This window comes from Terrapene carolina, unplaced genomic scaffold (genome assembly GCF_002925995.2).
Source record: "Terrapene carolina triunguis isolate 2854851 unplaced genomic scaffold, T_m_triunguis-2.0 Scaffold26, whole genome shotgun sequence".
Classification (NCBI taxonomy): Eukaryota; Metazoa; Chordata; order Testudines; family Emydidae; genus Terrapene; species Terrapene triunguis.
The window spans coordinates 2467166-2489463 of NW_020664377.1; the positions used below are offsets into that span (position 1 = coordinate 2467166).

The 22298-nt window shown below is 42.0% G+C and overlaps 1 protein-coding gene across 5 annotated transcripts in view; it reads right to left on the reverse strand.

The window, feature by feature from the left end:
• The window catches only part of LOC113406346 (peripheral plasma membrane protein CASK), a 406853-nt gene that overhangs the window by 268583 nt on the left and 115972 nt on the right, over nucleotides 1-22298 (reverse strand). For 4 of the 5 annotated variants that reach the window (XM_026650702.2, XM_026650698.2, XM_026650696.2 and 1 more), the window contains exon 2: nucleotides 16433-16545. The exons of the other annotated variant lie outside the window; for it this stretch is intronic. In XM_026650702.2, the coding sequence (XP_026506487.1) occupies nucleotides 16433-16545 (113 nt within the window). The remainder of the gene's footprint in view (nucleotides 1-16432; nucleotides 16546-22298) is intronic. 5 annotated transcript variants of the gene reach the window in all.

A 22298-nucleotide genomic window follows, 5' to 3' on the forward strand; every position in this document is an offset into this window, starting at 1 on the left:
TACAGAAATCGATTTTAAGTGCCCTTTAATTCGAATTAACTGGCTCTGTAGTGTGGACGGGTGAAGGGTTAATTCGGATTAACGCAGCTAAATCCGAATTAAAGTCGTAGTGTAGACCAGGCCTTACACACAACTCCAAAGCTTACACGAGGACCACACTTTCTATCTTCTGGGTCATATTTAGCACAAAAACAGGACATGGAAAATTATAACCTTTCCCTCCCATTCTTTTTATGTAGACCATTACATGCACAATTCATCAAGAAAATGTTTTGATGCCACTTTAAGTAGCAGCTTATTTCATTTTACATCCTTTCCCCCTTCACGCAAAATACAGGCACCTTTAGAGCAGTTTTTCCCTTTCATTTCAGCAAGGTTGGTTTCCCACTATTACTTTTTTCAGGAAACCATTTTTAGATATAAATTCTTTCGGTTAAATGGGAAAGCATACTTTAAACGAGAAAAAAAATGTAGGGATAAGCACAAGGCAAAAAAAACCTAAACTCAACAAAAAAATATGAACAAGGAGGTAGTGAAGGAAGCAAAAAGAAGCAGACATTTTTCACTGGCTCCTTACTCATCCAAAACAAGAAAGCAATGAAAGAAAAGTGTAATTAGATTAAAATGGAAAGGAGGAAAAGAATGTTCTGTGAGGAGGTTTCACAAAAGCAGCAGCCCTACGCCATATTATATACCATCATCATCATCCCATGATGCATTTTACTTCAATATCTCAAACAGTGTCAGTGGATTAATTTTAAACCTAATTACATCTGTATTTGTTTTGCATTTTAATCTATTCATGATATGGAACCTGATGGACACAGAAGGTAGAAAAAATAAGCTGGAAACTAGAGATCTTAAGACTACAGTTTAGTATGAGAACATTACGTAAAGTAAGTTAGGCAGTTTCAGTGTAGTACTTTGGAGACGGCACTTCATATTCCACGGTTACCAAAAGTTCCTCTCCCTAGTCAACGAACTAAAAGTACAAACTATTTACAGCAAGCTATCATCTTCACTGGAGTCGCCCTTCTAACTAGACTCATAGAACCATAGGGTTAGAAAGGACCATAAGCAGTGCTTAATTTGTGCCAGGGCTTGCCGGGGCTGAGTCCTGGCACTGCTAGGCTTGGCAGTTCATAGCCCCAGCACCTCTGGGAACCTCTGGGCTTGCTGTGTCAAGCTCCTCCCTCCCACTCACTTCCTCCTGTCCCGGGATTCACCTGATGCCTGCCCAGCCAATACAGAGCCTGCCTGCCCAATCGGGGCAAGGTGGAGCTAGGGTGACCAGATGAGAGGAAGAAAATATCGGGACACATGGGGGTGTGGGGGGGGGGCAACTGGCGGAGAAAAAAAAAGAAAAAAGAAAAAAAAAAAAAAGCCGAGTGCTGCCGGTGGAGCAAAAATAAATAAATAAATAAAATATTGGGACAACCAAAGATCGGTCGTGACGCAGGACAAACACCTAAATATCGGGACGATCCCGATTTTATTGGGACGTCTGGTCACCCTAGGTGGAGCAGAGGGAGGGGATGGTCCCTGGAATGAGGGGCTGAGGGAGGGGCAATCGGGGCACAGCGGGATGGGGGTGGGGTTGGTCCCCAGAGCAAGGGGCCAGGGCATGGAAATCGGGGCAGAGGCAGGACGGACAAGATTACACACACACACACACACACACACACACTCTCTCACCTGTCTGCTGGAGAGGCTGGAGCCAGCCAGCAACTTTCCTGTGGGGGGCCAGAGTCTAAGGCAATCCCAACCAGATCAAATTGCCAAGATGGTGCCTGCTTCTTGTACAGCAGAACTTACTTCTTCAATCCAGCCTGTGATAAACCTGGCCAGAGTGGGCTGACAGGGAGAACTGCCTTCCACCCAGAACAGTCACAGATCCTTAATGAGATAGCCAATAAGAGGGGAAAGAGAGAGACAAGCCTTTCCTTTTGCCTCTGGCTTTTGTTCATCCCACTCTCTCTCAAGCCTAAAGGGGCACCAGCCCCTGCAAACACCTCAAAAGGAGAAGAGCTGAGCGGACAATCTTGCCAAAAAAAATAAAATACAGTCCAGGAACAGGGCTGGGAATTAGACAGACATATTGAGCCAAACTGTCAGTTAGGCCTAGTCTACACTACACAGTTAGGTCAATGTAAGGCAGCTTACATCGACCTAATTATGTCATTGTACAAACTACAGCCTTGTCCCACTGATGTAAGTGCCCTACTACACTGACATCATAATTCCACCTCCTTGAGAGGCATAGGGCTTATGTCGGTGTTGTTAGGGTGACAGCGTATGTGTAGACTCTGTGTTGCTTACATCGGCTGTTGGCTGTCTAATCCATTTCAGTGCTCCATGATGAAGCCATGAAATTGACAATAAAGCCGTATAGCTAGAGTCCAGCTGCCCTCGGCTGCCTGGCAGGCTGTGCCCATCCAGCTCCCCACTCCTGGCGGGGAGGTGAGAAGCCTAGGGGTGGCTGGGCTCCTGGCGGGGAGCTGCATGGAGCTGAGAGCCCTGGCTCTCAGCCTCCCACATTGCCCCTCTTCAAATCAGTGGAAGTGCTCTGCTGAGGATGCGCACCACCGACGGTAGTAGGGTAGTGTGAACATCAGTCACTGCAATAAACACTGTGGTGGCTGTAACCTAACATAGGTCAACCTAAGTCTGTAGTGTAGATATGCCCTCAGAAATCTGAAATGGCATTTCGAGTTTTCCCCAGAAAAGCTCTGCAGTAGAGGGGTCTGATTGACCACCAGATGCTGTAGAGGCAAAAAATTGGGAACTTCAGAGGAGAGGGCATTCCCCTCCTTCCTGTGACTGACTGGTCTGGTTCTGTCTAAAGCTGCAAGCAGGCTGGCGTACCCATTATAATGGAACCGTGAATCTTGGCACAATGAAGAAAGTATAAAAATCAAAATCTGAATATGATTATTTTAAGTCCTTGGTTTGTTAGTGAGGGCCATGTGATCTCCCTGGATCTCTGTGGCATTATTTAGTTGAAGCTTTGGAGTGGTTAAACTAAGACTAGAATAAGGATATTGGCAAACTTGTCTGTACTTTGTTACTAATTTATAAAACTTCACTGGTTAGAATGGAAAGAGCAATGTTTATGCTCCACAAATTTCATCTTCCGAGCTGGTATAAATCCATCAACTGAGCTATCTGGAAACAACTTCTGGATTGAAACCGCCATATTAACAGAATCCAAAAGCAAAGCAAAAGAACATGGTAATAGAGAGGTCAGGGACCTTAAATATCAAAGCAGCGTTACAGATTTGAAAGATATGCTTCTTGTAGAAAGCCAGAGTTCCCTGCCATGGTGGGGGGGGGGGGGAAGCAGAGGAATAGCAGATGCTTTGTAAAAATAACTGGTATGGTTTAGATTTGCAAGTGAAGTAGAAGCCAAACACAATTTGAAATCCTATGCATAACATTTTGTCAGGGATTGTGCAATCTCTGCTTTTTTCCCCATCTTATGTAAGATGGGAAACTAATACTATTTACAGCATCCAATCAAATGTTGCTTTAAACTTTAAGGAAATTTTAAAAAGCCAGTCTCCACTGTAGACAAACCTATCCTTGTTTCCTCATTTTCAGAGACACTTCTATGTCCCGCACTAAAGATGGCAATTTACAAAGCACAAGTCAAATATTTTTATTACAACTACTGAGATATCATCTAAATGCCTGGCTTACCTAAACCAACAATACTTTATTGTAGCAAAGAGGCACTTCTGCTAGAGTTAAGGTTAAGACCAGCTTTCTCTTTAAAGTTCAACTGTTTTAAGTGCACTAAAATCTATTTCAAAACAATCCATGTAACCAAATTTTATGTGCCTCGGGGCCCCAGATAGAGTCAGTGATCCAAATTTGGGGGTCACTTAGCCAAGGGAGTTCCCAAGACACAACTGCTAGATAAAAAACAACTTTTTCTAACGTTGACACATTCTGATAACATTTTTGCATACAGACTGAGCTCAACCAGGATTCAGATAATCGCATCAAGGTCATGATTAAGGGTTACCTCAACAGAGTGCATAGCACCTACCAGCCCTTTGCGGAAAATCAAATTAAAACATTATTTTTAAAGAGTTTGCTTCTCTAGTTAGGTGCGTGCCAAGCGGTTATAGGCTCACACACCTAATCATGAGCCTAATGGATTACATTGCATACACACACAGAGAAAACGAACTATCTGGAAAGCTACCTCTACATCAGAGGACCTGTGTGGCTCCACAGGTGAGGTACGGTCACTGAATCCAAGCACTATCCAGGCACTAAGTCACAATCCAACGCAGGGTGGAAATCTGAATTTAAAGTGGGGAAAAAAGAGGCATCTTGCTCCAACCTGACACTGATGGGTGGGGTTTTTTGGGGGGGAGGATATAATCAAATTATTTTTGTAAGACAAATTTAAATCATGTAAATACTTGTTGACAGGGAAAGTGATACGTGGAGAGAAACTGGAAAGGAGGTATGGGGGTGAGTAGCAGGGGAACTAGAGGAAGATAGGGGCAGGGCAGCTTGTCAGCACCAGTCTCCTATACTGCACGTGTATGCCAGGATCTGGGGACCCCGTCCCTTTAGGGAGCTCTGAGACCTTCTCCCTGCCCTCCCATGTGAGCTGGGATCTGGGGGTCCTTGCCCCCAATTGGTTTCTGAGTCCTTCTCCCTGTGTGGGTGCCAGGATCTGGGGTGCCACTGGCCATCTATGGTCTGACCTCCTACATCCCACCTTGTCATGTTAGCTGGATTCGGGGGGTCAGGGGCATCCCTGCCTTTCTGGGGTGGACAGAGCCCCTCTCCATATACCACTACACCTCTACCCCGATATAACACGAATTCGGATATAATGCGGTAAAGCAGCACTCTGGGGGGGCGGGGATGCGCACTCCGGTGGATCAAAGCAAGTTCGATATAACGTGGTTTCACCTATAACGTGGTAAGATTTTTTGGCTCCTGAGGACAGCGTTATATTGAGGTAGAGGTGTATATGAACTGGGATGTGAGGTGCCTTGTCTTCTCAAGGTCTGAGCCCAACTCCCCTATCTCACCCTCCCACCCATGTGAGCCAGGATCCTCTGGGTAGGGAACTTCGAACTGGCACGCTAAGAGCATACACCAACAACAGACTGCTGAGGCTGAGAACAGGTATGCTTGGCACATAGCCAAGGGAGGTAGTGTTGGCTCATATATCAAAAATGTATGCACTTGGACTGAGGCTGAGATGGAAATAGGAGACAGACTTGTTGAAAGTCTATGGGTAAAGATAAAAAGGGGTTAAAAAAAAAAAACAAGGGTGATGACATGGTAGGGGTCTACTACAAACCACCTAACCAGAAAGAGGAGGAGGCTCTTTATAAACAGCTAACAAAATCATCCAAAGCTCAGGACTTGGTGGTGATGGGGGACTTCAACTACCCAGATATCTGTTGGGAAAATAACACAGCAGGGCACAGATTATCCAACAAGTTCTTGGAATGTATTAGAGACCATTTTTTATTTCAGAAGGTGGAGAAAACTTCTAGGGGAGAGGCAGTTCTAGATTTGATTTTGATAAACAGGAAGGAACTGGTTTAGAATTTGAAGGCAGCTTGGGTGAAAGTGATCATGAAATGACAGAGTTAATGATTCTAAGGAACGGTAGAAGGGAAGACAGCACAAAAAAGAAAATGGATTTGAAGAAAGCAGACTTCAGCAAACTCAGAGTTGGTACCTTGGGAAGCAAATCTAAGGGGAAAAACAGTTAAAGATAGTTGGCAGTTTTTCAAAGAGACATTATCAAGGACACAAAAGCAAACTATCCCACTGCGTAGGGAAGATAGGGAGTATGGCAAGAGACCATCCTGGTTTAACCAGGAGATCTTCAATTATCTGAAATTCAAAAAAGAATACTACAAAAAGTGTCACAGCTGTCGTTGAAACTAGGTCAAATTACAAAGGATGAATATAAACAAACAACACAAGTATGTAGGGATAAAATCAAAAAGGCCAAGGCACAAAACAAGATTAAACTAGCTAGAGACATGAAAGGTAACAAGAAAAACATCTACAAATACATTAGATTCAAGAGGAAAACCCAGGACAGAGTAGGCCTGTTACTCTACGAGGAGGGAAAAACAACAACAGAAAATGTGGAAACGGCAGGAATGCTAAATGACTTTGTTTCAGTTTTCCCAAAAAAGTTAGTAGCAATTGTACATCTACCTCAGTGAATGCCAGTGAAAATGTGGTAGGATCAGAGGCTAAAATAGGGAAAGAACAAGTTAAAAATTACTTAGACAAGTTAGATGTTTTCAAGTCACCAGGGCCTGATACAATACATCCTAGAATACTCAAGGAGCTGACTGAGGAGATATCTGAGCCATTAGAGATTATCTTCGAAAAATCATGGAAGACGGGCGAGATTCCAGAGGACTGGGAAAGGGCAAATATAGTGCCAATCTATAAAAAGGGGAATAAGGACAACATGGGGAATTACAGACCAAGCTTAACTTCAGTATCCAGAAAGATAATGGAGCAAATAATTAAGCAATCTATTTGCAGACACCTAGAAGATAATAAGGTGGTAAGTAACAGTCAGCACGGATTTGTCAAAAACAAATTGTTTCAAACCAACCTAATCGCTTTCTTTGACAGGGTAATAAGCTGTGGACAAGGGGAAGTGGTAGATGTGATATACCTTGACTTTACTAAGGCTTTTGATACTATCTTGTATGACCTTCTCATAAACAAACTAGGGAAATACAACCTAGATGGAGCTACTATAAGGTGGATGCGTAACTGGTTGGAAAACCATTCTCAGAGAGTAGTTATCAGTGGTTCACAGAGAAACTTGAAAACAGGTGCTGTTTTCATCACTCTAACAGCAGCATATGATACGATATGGCACGCTGGCCTGCTCGTGAAGGTATCACGGGTCCTGCTACCTTGGGTCACAGCTGCCGTTGAACTGTTCCTCCGTGATAGGCAGTTCAGAGTCCATATGGGGAAGAAGACAAGCGCTTGGACACAACAGAGCAATGGGTTACTCCAGGGCTCTGTGCTTTCTCCAACCCTGTTCAATCTTCAGACAATGACCTGCCAACAACGGAGTCACGAAAGTTCATTTATGCAGACGACATCTGTTGCAGTACCCAGGCCCAGATGTTTCACGAGCTTGATGCCATCTTAAACTGGGACATAGTAAAGTTAGCTAACTACTGTAAGACTTGGTGCCTCCAGCCAAGCATCATGAAAACAGTCTCCAGTTTGTTCCATTTTCATCACACCAGCGCAAACCGAGAACTGAATGTTTATCTGAATGGTCAGAGGTGAAGCATGAAGTAGAATCGGTCTATCTAGGTGTGACCTTAGAGCGCACACTGAGTTACCATGCCCACCTGAAGAAGACAGCAGCTAAAGTTAAGACGCATAACAATCTTTAGCAAACTGGCAGGTTCGTCATGGGGTGCCCGTGCTCCAACTCTGTAGACGTCAGCTCTTGCCACCTCGTATTCGGTGGCGGAGTACTGCGCACCAGTATGGAGTGGATCATCACACACCAAACTGGTGGATATGCAGTTACATGGCGCCATTCGCATCATCTCCAGCACCCTGCATCCGACTCCACTTCCAGGGCTTCCAGTTTTGAGCAATATTGCTCCTCCTTATATCCAACAAGAGGTTGCCACTGGAAAGCTACTGGAGAAAGTACGCGCCAAGCCAAGCCTGCCGCTGCACAATAACCTTTTAAAATACTTTAAATAGATAATGCTTAGTCCTGCCATGAGTGAAGGGGCCTGGACTAGATGACCTCTCCCTTCCAGTCCTGTCAGGAATGGGCTAGATCAGAGGTTCTCAATCTTTTTCTTTCTGCTGTAGTCCCAGAACTCTCCCCAACATGCTATAAAACTCGAAAGCCCACCTGTGCCACAAATGTTTTTCTGCATATCAAGTAGATTAAAAGCCAGGGCTGACATTAGGGCAGTGGTTCCCAAACTAGGGTTCATGAACCCCTGGGGGTTCACAAAATGTTACAGGGGGTTCTCGGGAAAAAAATCTCTAATGGCAGGTAGAGCTGTCCCTAGGGACCCCAGGCAGCACGGGGCCAGCAGCCTGGAGCCCCTAGACTTCCAAGAGCTAAGCAGATCAAAGCAATCATATCTATCACACTGAAGAGATTTAAACTTCAAGACTCCTTATAAAAAAGGGAGGTGGATATTTTTTGCTGTTTTTAAAATTAAATAGGGAGCTAGTATTGTTTTTAAAATTATTATGAAGAACAAGTTTAAGCTTTGTTGTAACGTGCGTTGTTTGCCTGGACTACTCAAGATCTGAATGCTTGTGTAGGAGGAACTCTGAGTTGGCTTCTTAAATACCTTCATACTGTTTCAAATCTGATACTCTTTGATGAAACATAGGAGTCTTGTCTTATAACCGGCTTATTCAAAGTGATACAAGCTACGAAAGTGAGATCTTGGAAGAGTGTTGTCGTTTTCATAGTGTAATAAAAATACTGTAATGATAAATAATAGTTAATAATAAATAGTGTGTAATAAGCATGTTATAAAAACAAATTTTATATTTCTAAGATCACTGCTTTTATAATTTATACTCCGGTAAAGGAGAAAATCCCTGGAAATATTCATTTTTAGGAGGGGGTTCGCGAGACTTGACATTTTAGTAAAAGGGGTTCACAGGTTGTTAAAGTTTGGGAACCACTGCATTAGGGGGTAGCAAGCAGGGCAATTGCCCAGAGCCACACGCCACAGTGAGCCCCTCAAAGTTAAGTTGCTCAGGATTTGGCTTCAGCCCCGGGCGGCGGAGCTCGGGCTTCAGCTTTCTGCCCTGAGCCCCAGTGAGTCTAACGCCGGCCCTGCTCTCTGGTTTATTTTGGCAGACCCCCTAAACCGCAAACCCTTGGTTGAAAACCACTGCTCTAGATAATACTTAGTCATTCCTTGAGTGCAGGGGACTGGACTAGAAGATCTCTCCAGGTCCCTTCCAGTCATAGGCACCAACTCCATAGGTGCTCCAGGACTGGACGACCCACAGGAAAAAAATAGTGGGTTCTCAGCACCCACCGGCAGCTCTGCCGATCAGCTCCTCCCCATCCTCCCCAGCGCCTCCTGCCCACTGCAATCAGCTTTTCAGCAGCATGCAGGAGGTGCTGGGGGAGAGAGGGAGGATGGGGGGAGGGGAGATGCAGGAAGAGGTGGCGGGGTGGAATGGGATGGCAAGGGGTGGGGTGGGGGTCGAGCACCCCCCAGGAACTCAGGGAGTTGGCGCCTTTGCATCCAGTCCTACAATTCTATGATTCTCTCAAAACAAAAAATCCCCAGCACTGGGTCAGGGCGGGAATACCCACTGACATGAATGGAGTAGTTCACATGTCTCAGAGCTATTGCTTCAGGCTCTATTCATCTCCTTTGGGTATTCTCTTTCATCCAAGAACATCTGGTTTAGATGAATGGACCACTTAACACCTCTCTAAACTTGAAACTTTGAAGTTTGAAACCCACCTTGTGAAGAAGTCTGAGAATGAACTGTAAACATCTGGGACAAAATCTGCCTTGTCAAAGTCCCATCTCTCCACCCCCACCCCCCAAATTTATTTTATTAATTTAAGAATGTAATCTGAGTACATCAAAATATTCAGAAGGCATGAAACTATTTGTGGGGGGAAAAAGAATTACACATGCAAAAGCTCACAGGGAGGGGAGGGGTGATTGGGGTGAAAGAGCAGGTGGGAATGGAAGGAGACAGGTTTGGATCTGCAGCACGGGATGGGGCATTACAGGAATGGGCAGTAGGTATTAAATGGGAGAGATTGAAGAATGTGAGGGGTAGCAGAGCAAGTTGGAGTTCTAGGGGTGGCAGGGACCTGCGAACCCTACCCCTCTGCAAGGCACTGAGCCACTCTCCCTGCCCCTTTGTGTGAGCTAGGGAAGTGCGGAGTCAGAGACTGAAGGTAATGCAAATTTAAACATCTAAAATCCAGAAAAATAAATAGTTAAGATACATATCACCCCTGTGCAGGGTGGAGGGGCTGGCCAGAGTGTATGCAGGAGGGATCTGGTATAAGGGAGAGACAGATAACTGCATGGTCTTGCAGCATAGCTGGGTAAGCCTGTCTGAAACAAGCCCAGGAGTCACAGGTGGGCATGGGTAGTGGGAGTGAGAGCCCAGCTCAAGGTAAATAACCAAGGAAATGAGTACACACTCTTTTATGTTAACAGCTTCTAGGTGCCAACTAATAGCTTAATGGAATGGAAATGGGAAGGAGGGGGCTGGAAATGTTGGCGGGGGAGCTACAGGTTGCAAGGAATTGTGCGGCAGGAAGTGGAGAAGACTGACACATTTTCTCACACACTTAAGGTTACTGTAAGCGCCATGTGATGAAACTGTCAAGGTTCTGGGGGACACACCATGGATGAAACTTCTCTCGTCAGTCCTATTAGCAACTACACATTGCAAACATTTCCAGGCATGACCATTATCCCCATTCCACTATAACAAAACATACAGGAGGGGGAAGAAGCTCTTAGGAACCACATGGCAACTGTGTGAACTATTGGAAAGATCACTGGACTGACACTATTTATTTCTAGCTCTGCCACTGCCTGATGGGTGACCTTGATCAAGTCACTTCACCTCTGCGTACCTCATTTGTCCATCTGTAAAATGGGAATAATCACAAAGTTTGTTGAGATCTACTGATGAAAAATGCTGTATAAAAGTTGGGTCTTTTTGTTATTACCAAGCCACATTATCAACTGCAAAGCTACCTGAGAACTATAACTGTCTAAATGATCACTAACTCCTACAACACATTTCTTCCTGTTTAACACCCTCACACACCTCTAGGAAATTCCCTGACAAAAACCATTCATTAATGCAGAATTAAGGTTATCCAGAGATATCCCCTTCCAGAATGTCATGTTCAGCAAAACTCAAACGTCTAAAAACCAGGAAAGATCAGGTACACATCAATTCAATATGTTGGAAATTGAGAGGCACCTTATAGTCATTCCTCTCACTGATCAAAGCACAAGTCCCTACAGACAAGCCCATGACCATTCCTTGCATCAGCTAGTAGCTACTTGCTCAGTCTCAACTTCTTTGCAAAGAGACAAAAGCTATATATCTTCTAAACAGCCCTGTACTGAAGAAGACAAAACAGTCTTATCACATCTGTAAAATGGGGATAATGATGTTAAACTTTGAGACCTACTGATGTAAGGTGCTATATAAAAGCTAGGTATTTTTGATAATTACCTAGCAACAGTAGCGTTATCAATTGCAAACCTCTGTGAAAACTACAACTGCCTACATAATAATAATATGGAGATATCCTATCTCCTAGAACTGGAAGGGACCCCGAAAGGTCATTGAGTCCAGCCCCCTGCCTTCACTAGCAGGACCAAGTACTGATTTTTGCCCCAGATCCCTAAGTGGCCCCCTCAAGGATTGAACTCACAACCCTGGGTTCAGCAGGCCAATGCACAAACCACCTTCCCCCAGGCCTGACCCTGGCACAGCGGGCGCAACGTGGCCTGACCCCCAGAGCAGCCCAGACCCAGCTGCAGCCAGGGCAGCATGGAGCAGCCCAGAACCAGGTGTGGCCCGAGCAGCCCCCCGAGCCCAGACCTGCTGGGGCCAAGGGAGGGGTGGCTATCCTGCAGTCCCAGTCCCAGAGCTCCTGCAGAAGGGACAGGCGCCTCTCCCCCCCCAGCCCAGGTGCTGCTGCGAGGAGAGAGCACTGGGGAAGAGTCCTCTTTCCCTGCCGTATCCCCAAAGCACCCTCCTGCACCCCAAAGCCCTCATCCCCAGCCCCACCCCAAAGCCCACACCCCCAGCTGGAGCCCTCACCCCCTGCACCCAACCCTCTGCCCCAGCCCTGAGCTCCCTCCCACAAGAATTCCTCGGCCCCATCCCCACCACATGAATTTTGTTATGTGTACCAATATGAAGGTTGTGTGTCACACATCACCTCCATATTGGTGCGCATAAAATTCATTCCGCATATGGGTGAGAAAAATTAGATGCAACACTGGATTAGGCCCTTGAAAAGAAAAAAAAAAATCCATGCAAAAGACACGCACAGTAAATGCACAAAACTGCCTTTCAAACGTAGACAAATTTTGTAGACAGTGTGTGTTATGATGGTGTCAGTCACCATTCAGGGTAAGGACGCAAAATAATGTACATACACTGATTTCTCCTGCCAACAGGCTAAAGAAACTATTAGCATAAACTTTAAAATCCTTACTTGAATAAGCAAGATTTTGCACACAACTGGAAAAGAAAAGAGAAGGAAGAATGCTACAGAAAGCGTGATGAGAGAAAAAAAAGAAAGGCGTAGTAAAAGTTTCACATGAGGCATAAAAGTATCAGAAATAAGGACAACACTGTTCACATTTCTGTTTAACAACAATTTAGAGCATTACTATTAACAATTATCTGAAATTACATGGATTATTTTGGTATTCTTATTAGATTTTTAAAGACTTCACGAGTTTAATAAAGCATCGTTAATTTTTCATGTTTCCATGACAGAATGTTCTAGAAAGTACAGGATAACCTCATTTATATTGATATTTAAAAATATTCAAACTGTTTACATCTTCTCATATACATTTGTATATTGCAAAGGACAAAGAATACGAAGTGACAGCAATACTGCAGTAGTGTGTTATCATGCACAATACCCAGTGTTAATCCAGTAGAGTAGACCATGCAGCCACTTGAACAGTGACAAGGTATCAATAGACTGTATTAGAGCTGATGAATTACAACATTACAGAAACTGATAAAACACAATACGCAAGACCGTGAACACTAATGTTTAGCTCCAATAGAATTCAATCTATATTATATTTATTAGGTGTCAGACACCATTACAAGGCATTAAATGAAATTCTTCTTTCTATTATTAAACCATTGTAAACACGTGCATAGCCACTAAGTAATTTTTTATGTCCATGTATTTAAGTGCCATACATATGGAGTGTACTTTTGGAAAGAACATCGCTGTAAATAGTTTTTTCCTTACAAGCCAGCAGTCACTCGGGCAATATGCTACAGCAGTTTATAATAGTAACAACTACTATTCAGAGACGATAGAATTTTTTCAAAGCTTGATTGTTTTTGTTAGAATAAAGTCATTTGCACTGCGAGAGAGAGAGAGAGAGAGAGAGAGAGATCTTTATGATTATAATTCTCCTGTAAAAATTCACTCCAGGCTGAAGCCTCTTATAGTAAGTACAACAGTAAGTTCACAATTTGCTGTCTTTTCTTTTAGTAAAGAGTTTTTAAATTAACAATCTTTTTGAAACACTGCAGTATTGTATCTCAGCTTTCTTAATAGAGACCATATTCTCCAGGAGTTTGCATGTGAACTTTGGTACACCATATACTCCTGGGGGAATTCTGCACAATTTTTTTAAAAAGTCTGCATATTTTATTTGCAAAATAACAATATAATCACTCCAGTTTCAGTTATTTTGGTAATTTATTTCAAAATACCTGTCAACAAGTATGTCAACAATACAGACAACAACAACAAAAGATTCCCCGAGGAGTAGATAAAGAATCCCTTACAACAAATTAATTCCAGTTGGGAGTAGCTGGAGAGGGGCTGCCTGGGGCCCCCAGAGCCCAGCCTCAGTGAGCACCCCCAGAGCCCACATCCCCCTCCCCCACCTGCCCAGACACCTATACCCCTAGAGCCTTTACTTCCCCCAGCTTCTTTACTGATCCGCCATGGGACATGATGTGCTGCAGCCCTCCCATTCCGCACCCTTTGCCAGAGCTGGGTCTCTCATGCCCTCCTCCCAACCCCGGGAGAATGAAGATCAAGCCAGACAGCGAGAGTGTGAAGCCTCCATCCCCACCAGGCTGGGCGTTCCACTCACTGCGAGCTGGACTCTGCAGAGTCCAGCGGCCCCTAGTTGCGTCCAGCAGCTCTGCAATGGTGCAGAATTTCCCCAGGAGTAATTAGCCCTAATAGCTCAGTCACCTGTGTGGCCAATGGTACTGCTACCAGAAAGCCTGCTTTGATGGAAAGAAGAAAGAGTACATTAGCAAATGGCTTGAAAAGTGGGCTCATTAACGTTGCCAGTACAACATTTAGATCTCAAGGAGAGGGACGCTACTTTCATAGGGTCTTTAAGATATCTAGCTACCATATGGTGTGAAAATGTGGAATATCCATAACTGAAGGGTAGAGAGCTCAAATGGGCTGTGAGATGAACACTCAGGGAGCCATGGAGAGTCCAGAGTTCTTTAATAATAGAAGGTAGTCCAGTACGTTGGGTATTTGAGCTAGAGACTGAAATAACTAGCGTGCTTAGATAGTGAACCACTTTGCAAAATAAGTCTACCTTGTAGAGTCCTTTGTACTGTGGATAAGAATGTTGTGACATCAGTAGAGAGAACTTGTTCAACTGAGATATATTAGCCAGCATCCATGCCATGAGGTCCAGGGAGTATGAATCTATATAGCGTATCTTACCGTCTTTTTGACATAATACATCTGGCTGCAGAGGCAATGGTATTGGAGGCTGGAAGGAGAGACTCTTTAGATCTGAGACTCAGAACTGCTTCTGCTATGCTAGAGCTTTTATGATGATCCTGGGTGATTCCTGCCTGAGCTTCCTGAGAATGTTCAGGGTTAATGGAATTATAGGGTAAACACAACTCAGGCCCTGGAACCAGGGTATCATATATGCATTGGACACAATTCCCTCATTGGGTCTTCCTCTGGAACAAAGCTTTTGACACTTCCACAGTTTTCTCTGGTGGCAAAGAGATCTATGGTTGGATGACACCCTGAGAAATATGTTTGGACAGTGTCCTTCACTGTCCATATGGTCATTTCTGAAGTGTCTGTTGAGGTGATCTTCTAGCACATTCTGTAATCCTGTGAGGTGTACTGCTTTCAATTCCATGGAGGATACAAAAGTTCTACAGACAAAGCTTCTTGACAGAGGGATGGAACTTGCTCACCTCATTTGTTTTCATAAAACATGGCTTTTGTATTGTGCATCGTGATTTGACTTGCCAATCTTTCAGAAGCAGGAGGAAAACCATGCATGCCCAACAAATAGCTCTTAGCTCCATAACATTTAGGTGAAGTAGTGTTTTCTGAGGAGTCTGCATACCTTATGTTTCAAGGTTGTTCAAATGGGCTTCCCAACAAAATGTGAAAGTTTCTATCACCAACATCTATAAGGGACAGGCCCCATTCTGAAAGGAAAAAGGCACCTTGAGTGTCCTGCATTGAACAGAACAGCTACATTAAGGAGGGGGATGTTCTGAACTCCAGGTTTCAGCCAAACCAGCAAAATCCCAGAACCTGGAAATCCCTAAAAATAACACCCCTTTATTAGATTCATAGATTCATAGATTCAAGGACTGGAAGGGACCTCGAGAGGTCATCAAGTCCAGTCCCCTGCCCGCATGGCAGGACCAAATACTGTCTAGACCATTAGTGTTATCCCCAAACTAGCGTAAAAAGGAGAACACTACTCTGACTATATCACTACATACACACACAACAATCAGAAAAGTTGCAGAGTGTGCAGAGAAGCAGACACTGCAGATGTTCCGTTTTACAGCCATAGGCAGCAAGAAGGAACGGAGGGATAGCTGGGATTGCTCCACCCTTTACGTCCTCAAATGTGTGTGGTGGGTAGAGTGGTGGTGCACAAGAGCATCCAGGGACACTGCCGTCCAATAGAATCCAATCTCATGCACATGAGCACCAGAAGTGCAATGCACATGGACAATCATTCAAAGAACACTATCGTCTTCCTTGGCCATGTGAAGAAACTGAACTACTCATCCACCTAAAATAAAGTTACATCATTTTCAAATTTAATTCAGAAAAGGCTTAGTGGTTTGCCCTAAACCAGATTGGGTGAGGTAAGAATTTTGTTTTTAAAAATGTGTGGGTTGGTGGTAATCTTTTATGTATAATCATCATCTTGGTATAACTTTTGCCCCTTTTATGCTGAGGATTTTTCAGCACAGACAAGTTAATGGCTCATAAGGAATTACTTCCTAAATCCAGACTGCTGAAAAGAATATATAGATGGACATGCTTTTATTAGTTTATTTCCTTTCTGTACATCTTCTTCTGCTAACCAAAAGTACTTCCTCTCCAAAAGGATTCTAGGCAGGACCGAAGAGGTCTGAGACAACTTCTTTCCTAGTACATAGTCCTATAACCAGACAACCATGAAAACTACTAAAACTTGAGCAGATTTAGCAGGATGCACTCATTTCCAAGTTTCAGATGCAGGAAGTCTTTGGTTCAGACTTATGTGGAACACTGAACAAACAGGATCTTCAAAGTTAGCAATTAGGTACTGGAAGTCCGTCACAGAAAAAACAACTGTTTTACAAATAAACAGCAAGAATTTACTTTAAAGTCCTCCCTTACCTTCTGTACTTAATCCAGGACTTGAGGTGAATTTTGCTACATCGACAATCTTGACAGCAAACTGTTGCCCAGTTTCTCTGTTGATACATCGCCGCACAACACTGAATGGACCCCTAAAAATAAACAACAAAACAGTCAGATTTTCTGCATTAAAAGAATTACAAACTATTCCGTTCTCCTTTGTGTGTTTAGCTGTACAGTTCCATTATTTCCTAACACATGTAAGGTTACATTTTTGGACCTCTAATTCCATGCGGAAGGTGTGTACCACTCATCCATGTTGCCCACCACAAAATGTAATTGCTACTAGAGTTTAATGTAAACAGCATTTTACAAAGTTCATAAATAATTTATTTCGTACAGTTTGCTTGTAAAGGATACAACTAATAGAATCCATACAAAATCATCATACTATTGCTAAAATGTAAGTATAATTTGTTTATTATGATACAAAATACAGTAAGAAAAAAAACTGCAAAATACCTTTATATTTATATTACACAGATTTACTATTACCACATTTAATTCTAGAAAAATTTGTGAAATATATATTCTAATAGGCTCAAATTCTGCACCCATACTCATTCTATTGATTTCAGTGGGAATTTGCCTGATTAAAAAAAAAGTTAATAAATTCTGACTGAGGAATCCAGGATATGACCGACTAAAAGTACGGTTTAATATAAAGAGAAAGAGTAAAAAATGCATTCAATTCTGTTATTTTTTAAATGCCGATTAAGAAACACTTAGAAAGGATAGTTTAAAATAGCCAAATCTACCAAAAATGTAAGTTAATCTTTCCACATACATCACCAGCCAGTGAATTTTAAACCAATACAGGAGACATGGGAAATTTCCATTACTACTCTATATTTTATTCTTTAAAGATCCATCATGGAACCAAAGAAGCTACATATAATAAAAGATTTATTAGATTATCTAGTTTATACACCTAACAATACTGCATTTAATCCTGCAAAAACGATTTGCAGTTCAAAATACCTGTATGTGCCTTAATTTTTTCCAAAATCTACGTTCAGAATGATTGTATCCCTAAGAAATGACACAATATATGGATGAGAGACAAGGTGGATGAGGTAATATCTTTTATTGGATCAACTTCTGTTGGTGAGAGACACAACCTTTTCAGCTATACAGAGCTGTGTGTGGCTCAAAAACTTGTCTCTCTCACCAATAGAAGTTGCTCCAATAAAAGATATCGCATCCACCTTGTCTGTCTAATATCCTGGAACTGACATGGCTACAAATAAACACAACAATATACGGTTTATATTTACCTCGCTTCTACACAGATTTCTTTGAAAATTTATCCTTAAGTGTCATATCCCAACTCACCCATTTTTGGAAGTCATTCTGTTAATATTAGGATTTAACTTTAACATTCTTAGCGCTAACATGCTATGCAACAAAATTCAACTTTAATTTGTAATATTTTCATATAAATTGCATCCTATAATGCTATAATGTTAGATAATGCAATTACCCACTACTGCTATTTAACTAGGTAAGTTACTAGGTACAGACATGAGAGAAAATGTTTTCAGATAAGATTATGGGAACATAGGAAGGCAGTGGTCACAAAGAAGGTATATTTTATTTTATTTTTGTTGTTGCTGCTTCTTTAACAGTGATAACAAAGGGCAACGTATAAAGTTAAATTGGCACACACTAGAGAAAATTAGGCTAACATACCAGTTGACAAAGAAATTCACATTCAAGAAGTTTCTCTGAAAGATAAGGGAAGTAATTTAAAGAATATGGATGGAAGTTGTGCATGGAAGATTCGTGTTTTTCTGTTGATTGGAATAAAAGGCAGTGCTTAATTTAAAGGATGAGTTTTCCCTTCTAGACAGAAAATTGCAAATCAGGTTATTAATCTCTGACTCCTGAGACTACAAAGTGACAGCCTTTCTAGTTCTCAATAGAGACTTTTTAGGGGCAAGGGTGGAGAAAATAAGAAAAATAATTTCAGTTTAAATATGTTTATTTACTAACAGTTTTAATTTTAGTTTGATGTTCCTGTACATACAGAGTGATTTTTGGAATTTAATTATTCTTTTAATCCTGATTCCATTTTTGAATCCAGATTACTATTGTAAGGGTCTAAAACTTACATTTTACCTGCCTTTATAGTCTTTTATTTAAAACAGTAATAGTACTCTAAAAAAGGAAGAGGAGGGAGAGTATAGAGTCTAACTTGAAGCCTACTAAATATTGTAACAGGAATCAGAGAGGATATTCTTAATCTTGGACAAATTAAACACATAAAAAGGATAACTAAACCCTAAATTATATTATCCTCTAGTGAAAACCCCCTCCAAAATTGCACTGTCTGCCAGATGAATAGCTAGAGATAGAGACAGTCACACTGTTTTGTTTTTAAATAAATTACATGCTAAGGTCTCGATCCTGCAAACACATATGTATGCGTTTTACCTTACACATGTAAGGCCCACTGTGTGCAATGTAAAGTTAAGCATGTGCAAAAGTGTTTGCATGATCAAAGATCAAACAGGTAATTTTTTTCTCACTAATATCCAAGCTGTGTGCATAGGTATCCATATTTGGAATGTCCTATTACTTTTCAATATTTATTAAGGGAACATTTTAGCCACAATCAACATGTATATTTTTAAAAATTATTAAATGAAAAAGCTTAAGTATACAGGGATAAAAATATTTCACTCATAGATCCTTAGACAGAAATTCTACCAATGCAGTTGACCAGCCAGACACATTCCTTAATTAATACACTATGGAACTTAAATTTAACAGTCCTGTACCCTTTAGTAGTGAAGCCTTCTTTAGTGACTAAATATGCTAGACTGGAATTGTCTTTATTTTCACACTTGACAACCAGAGCTAATTTATGTATCAGGGTACAGGAACTACTTTTACAGCTGGGGTCAGCATTTTTCCAGAAGGCTAAATACACCTGTAGCATTATTCCAGAAGGGAAAGCACTTGGAGATTAATAATGTTTTAGTTTCATCATTAAACTGTCTTCAATGAAGAATGGAAATCTAGGTTTTAGAACTAGGCTTCTTTAGAAAAAAGGATGTGTTGAGGAATTCCAAAATGGTTATTTATTATTCATACTACAGTAACACCTAGCGGTCCCAATCACAGCTCAGGGACCATTGTGTTAAACATTGTATCAACTAACCTAAAAGACTGTCTCTGCAAAGCTTATGGTTTAATTAAATGGTTACCTAGTTTATTATATTCCAACATTGAAGGATGTACAGGAATTATATAGATTTTCTGCATTTTTCTACAGAGGCCTTAGATTTGTCCGCATGTGCATATTCCATAGGAAGCCATTTCTTTTGGCTACCTAATGCTCCAGCAGCACCAATGGGAAATTAAGGGTAATTACCTTTAGAATACTGCAGGATATATTTTGAATATACCATTTTAAGGTAAATAGGTTGGATGATACTAAACATTCATTAGTATTTTTTTGTTTTGTTTTAATTCAGTGGATGAAGTTCTACTCAGGAAAGTAAGCGTAATGACGCTTCCCCACAAGAGCTCTTCCAGTAAAACACTGATATGCAACAGCTACTCTTCCTATTGGAGGGCTCTGCTCTAAAAATATTTGGGGGCCTATTTTCCAAGTCTCATCCTACAATCCAATCAGCCAATTTCTTGCTAATAAATGTCATGCTTCAGGGAATGATGAGGCAATTATTAGAAAAAGTCAGGAAGTTTTCTATACATGGTATAGTACTGCCCAATTGTGCACATTATATAGCTATTCCACTTTCATCTGAAGGCCTGTCAGAGAACACCCAATTAAAGAGAACCTTTAGTTTATTCCACCTTGAGAGTTCATATATGAATTTGATGAGCCCAAACCCACAGCCTTGTGGGTAGCCCGGGAGGCTGTAAGACTGAGAGAGCACCCCCTGACAAAAAAGCCCCACTGCCTTATGGGTGAATTTGGGAGAACGTAGGGCTATGAGAGTAAACAGACAGAAAATGTGGAGTGGAGCCCAAAAGGCGGTCAGATACTAATATTTTAGTATCTTTCCAGCAACTCCTGCAGCAGATCGGGTACCAGATGTATTGGTTCTTCCTCTCCTTTGGATTTTACCGTTGACACCGAGAGGGGGGTCCTGATGCATGGGCAACTCAGGGCCTACATATCAGCTGCCCAGGCTTGTGCCCTGGAGAGGTATTCCAGCTTCGCCTCACGCATTGACACAATACAGGAGGCAGCAGTCATCGGTTCTAAGCTCTTACTCAATTGGCATAGAGTTGAGTGCCAGGGGCTGTCTCCGACAGTGGGAGAGATCATCTTATTTCACTGGACAATCACCGCACGCCATAAAACTGGGCAGCCCCCAAACAATAAGGTGTTGTCCCACCACAATCTGCCTGTTTCAATGGGTGCTTGGAGCTTAGAGTTTTATAACTTGACAAGTGGACTACAACCAATGCACCAGCCAAATCAAGTAAAAGAAAGAAAACATCCTTAAAGATAGGGTGCTGTCGTGTTCGCACCATAACAACTGGATTATCTGAGGACCTTCAACAGATCAATGATGCAAGTAAAACTGCCATGATCAATGACGAGCTGAAACGACAATATGAATATTGCATCCCTCCAGGAAATACGGCTAGCATCAAGCGGATCTCTCAGAGAAAAAGACTACACATTTTTCTGGCAGGGGAAAAGCGCAGAAGAAACCTGAGAGCACGGAGTGGGATTTGCCATCAAGAACTCACTACTGAGGATGACTGAGCCACCTACAAATGGATCAGAGACAGTTTTGGCACTATGCTTGTTCACATCTGAGGGCCCAGTCAACGTTGTGAGTGTGTATGCCCCAACACTTTCCTTGTCTTCTGACATCAAGGACCAGTTCTATGACCAGTTGAACACCACCATCAGCAAGATTCCAAAACACGAATATGCTTTCCTGCTAGGGGACTTTAATGTAAGGGTGGAAGCTGTTTATTAGTATTACTGTAGCACTTAAGAGCTCCAGTCATGGACCAGCACCATTTTGTGATAGGCACTGTACAAACACAGAACAAAAAGTCCCGGCCCAAAACAGATTACCATCTAAATATAAGACAAGAGACAACAGAAGAGTACTGACAGACTGATGGGGGAATACAAGAAAACAAAGAATACTGGTAAGAACGATGTGTTCAGACCACAGCCTATCAAGTCTTGTGCACCCTAAGGGAAGCAAACAATTTGTATGCTGAAATATTTTGAAAAATCTGGGGCAAAACCAAGACAAATCAATTTGGAAGTTGGAAGAAATTCATGTTGTGAACCATGGAACTATAATAACCAGTACTCTGTAATGAAAGAAATGGAAAGAAGAATGTAAACAAGAGAAGTTCTGAAGCGCATTAACCCTAACCTCATTATATAATCTTCAAAAAGGCACTTTTGTAAGATAAAAATGGCTTCAATGGAATGAGAAACAAGTGGGTCACAAATGTTCCATCACAGCGGTCACACGGTGTTCAGTTCTCATAATGAAAAGGGGTACTGAGAGCATCATTAAAATCTTGATGTTTACTGCACTGCTATTTTTAACATACTTATGGTATTTACAGTATTTCCTATACTTAGGATAGGGAATACTACAGATGGCTCAGTAAATTTAACTACTGCATGAGAGAAATGTCAAGAACCTAATGGTGCCCACTATGCATTAACCTAATGAAAGAACACTGAGAATGAGAGCATAAAAGTGTATGTCTTTAATATATCCTGAGATTAAAGCTACTATTTAACAACGCATTTCTTTCAGAACTTGATCTTACACATAGTGTGTGTGTGTGTGTGTGTGTGTGTGTGTGTGTGTGTGTGTGTGTG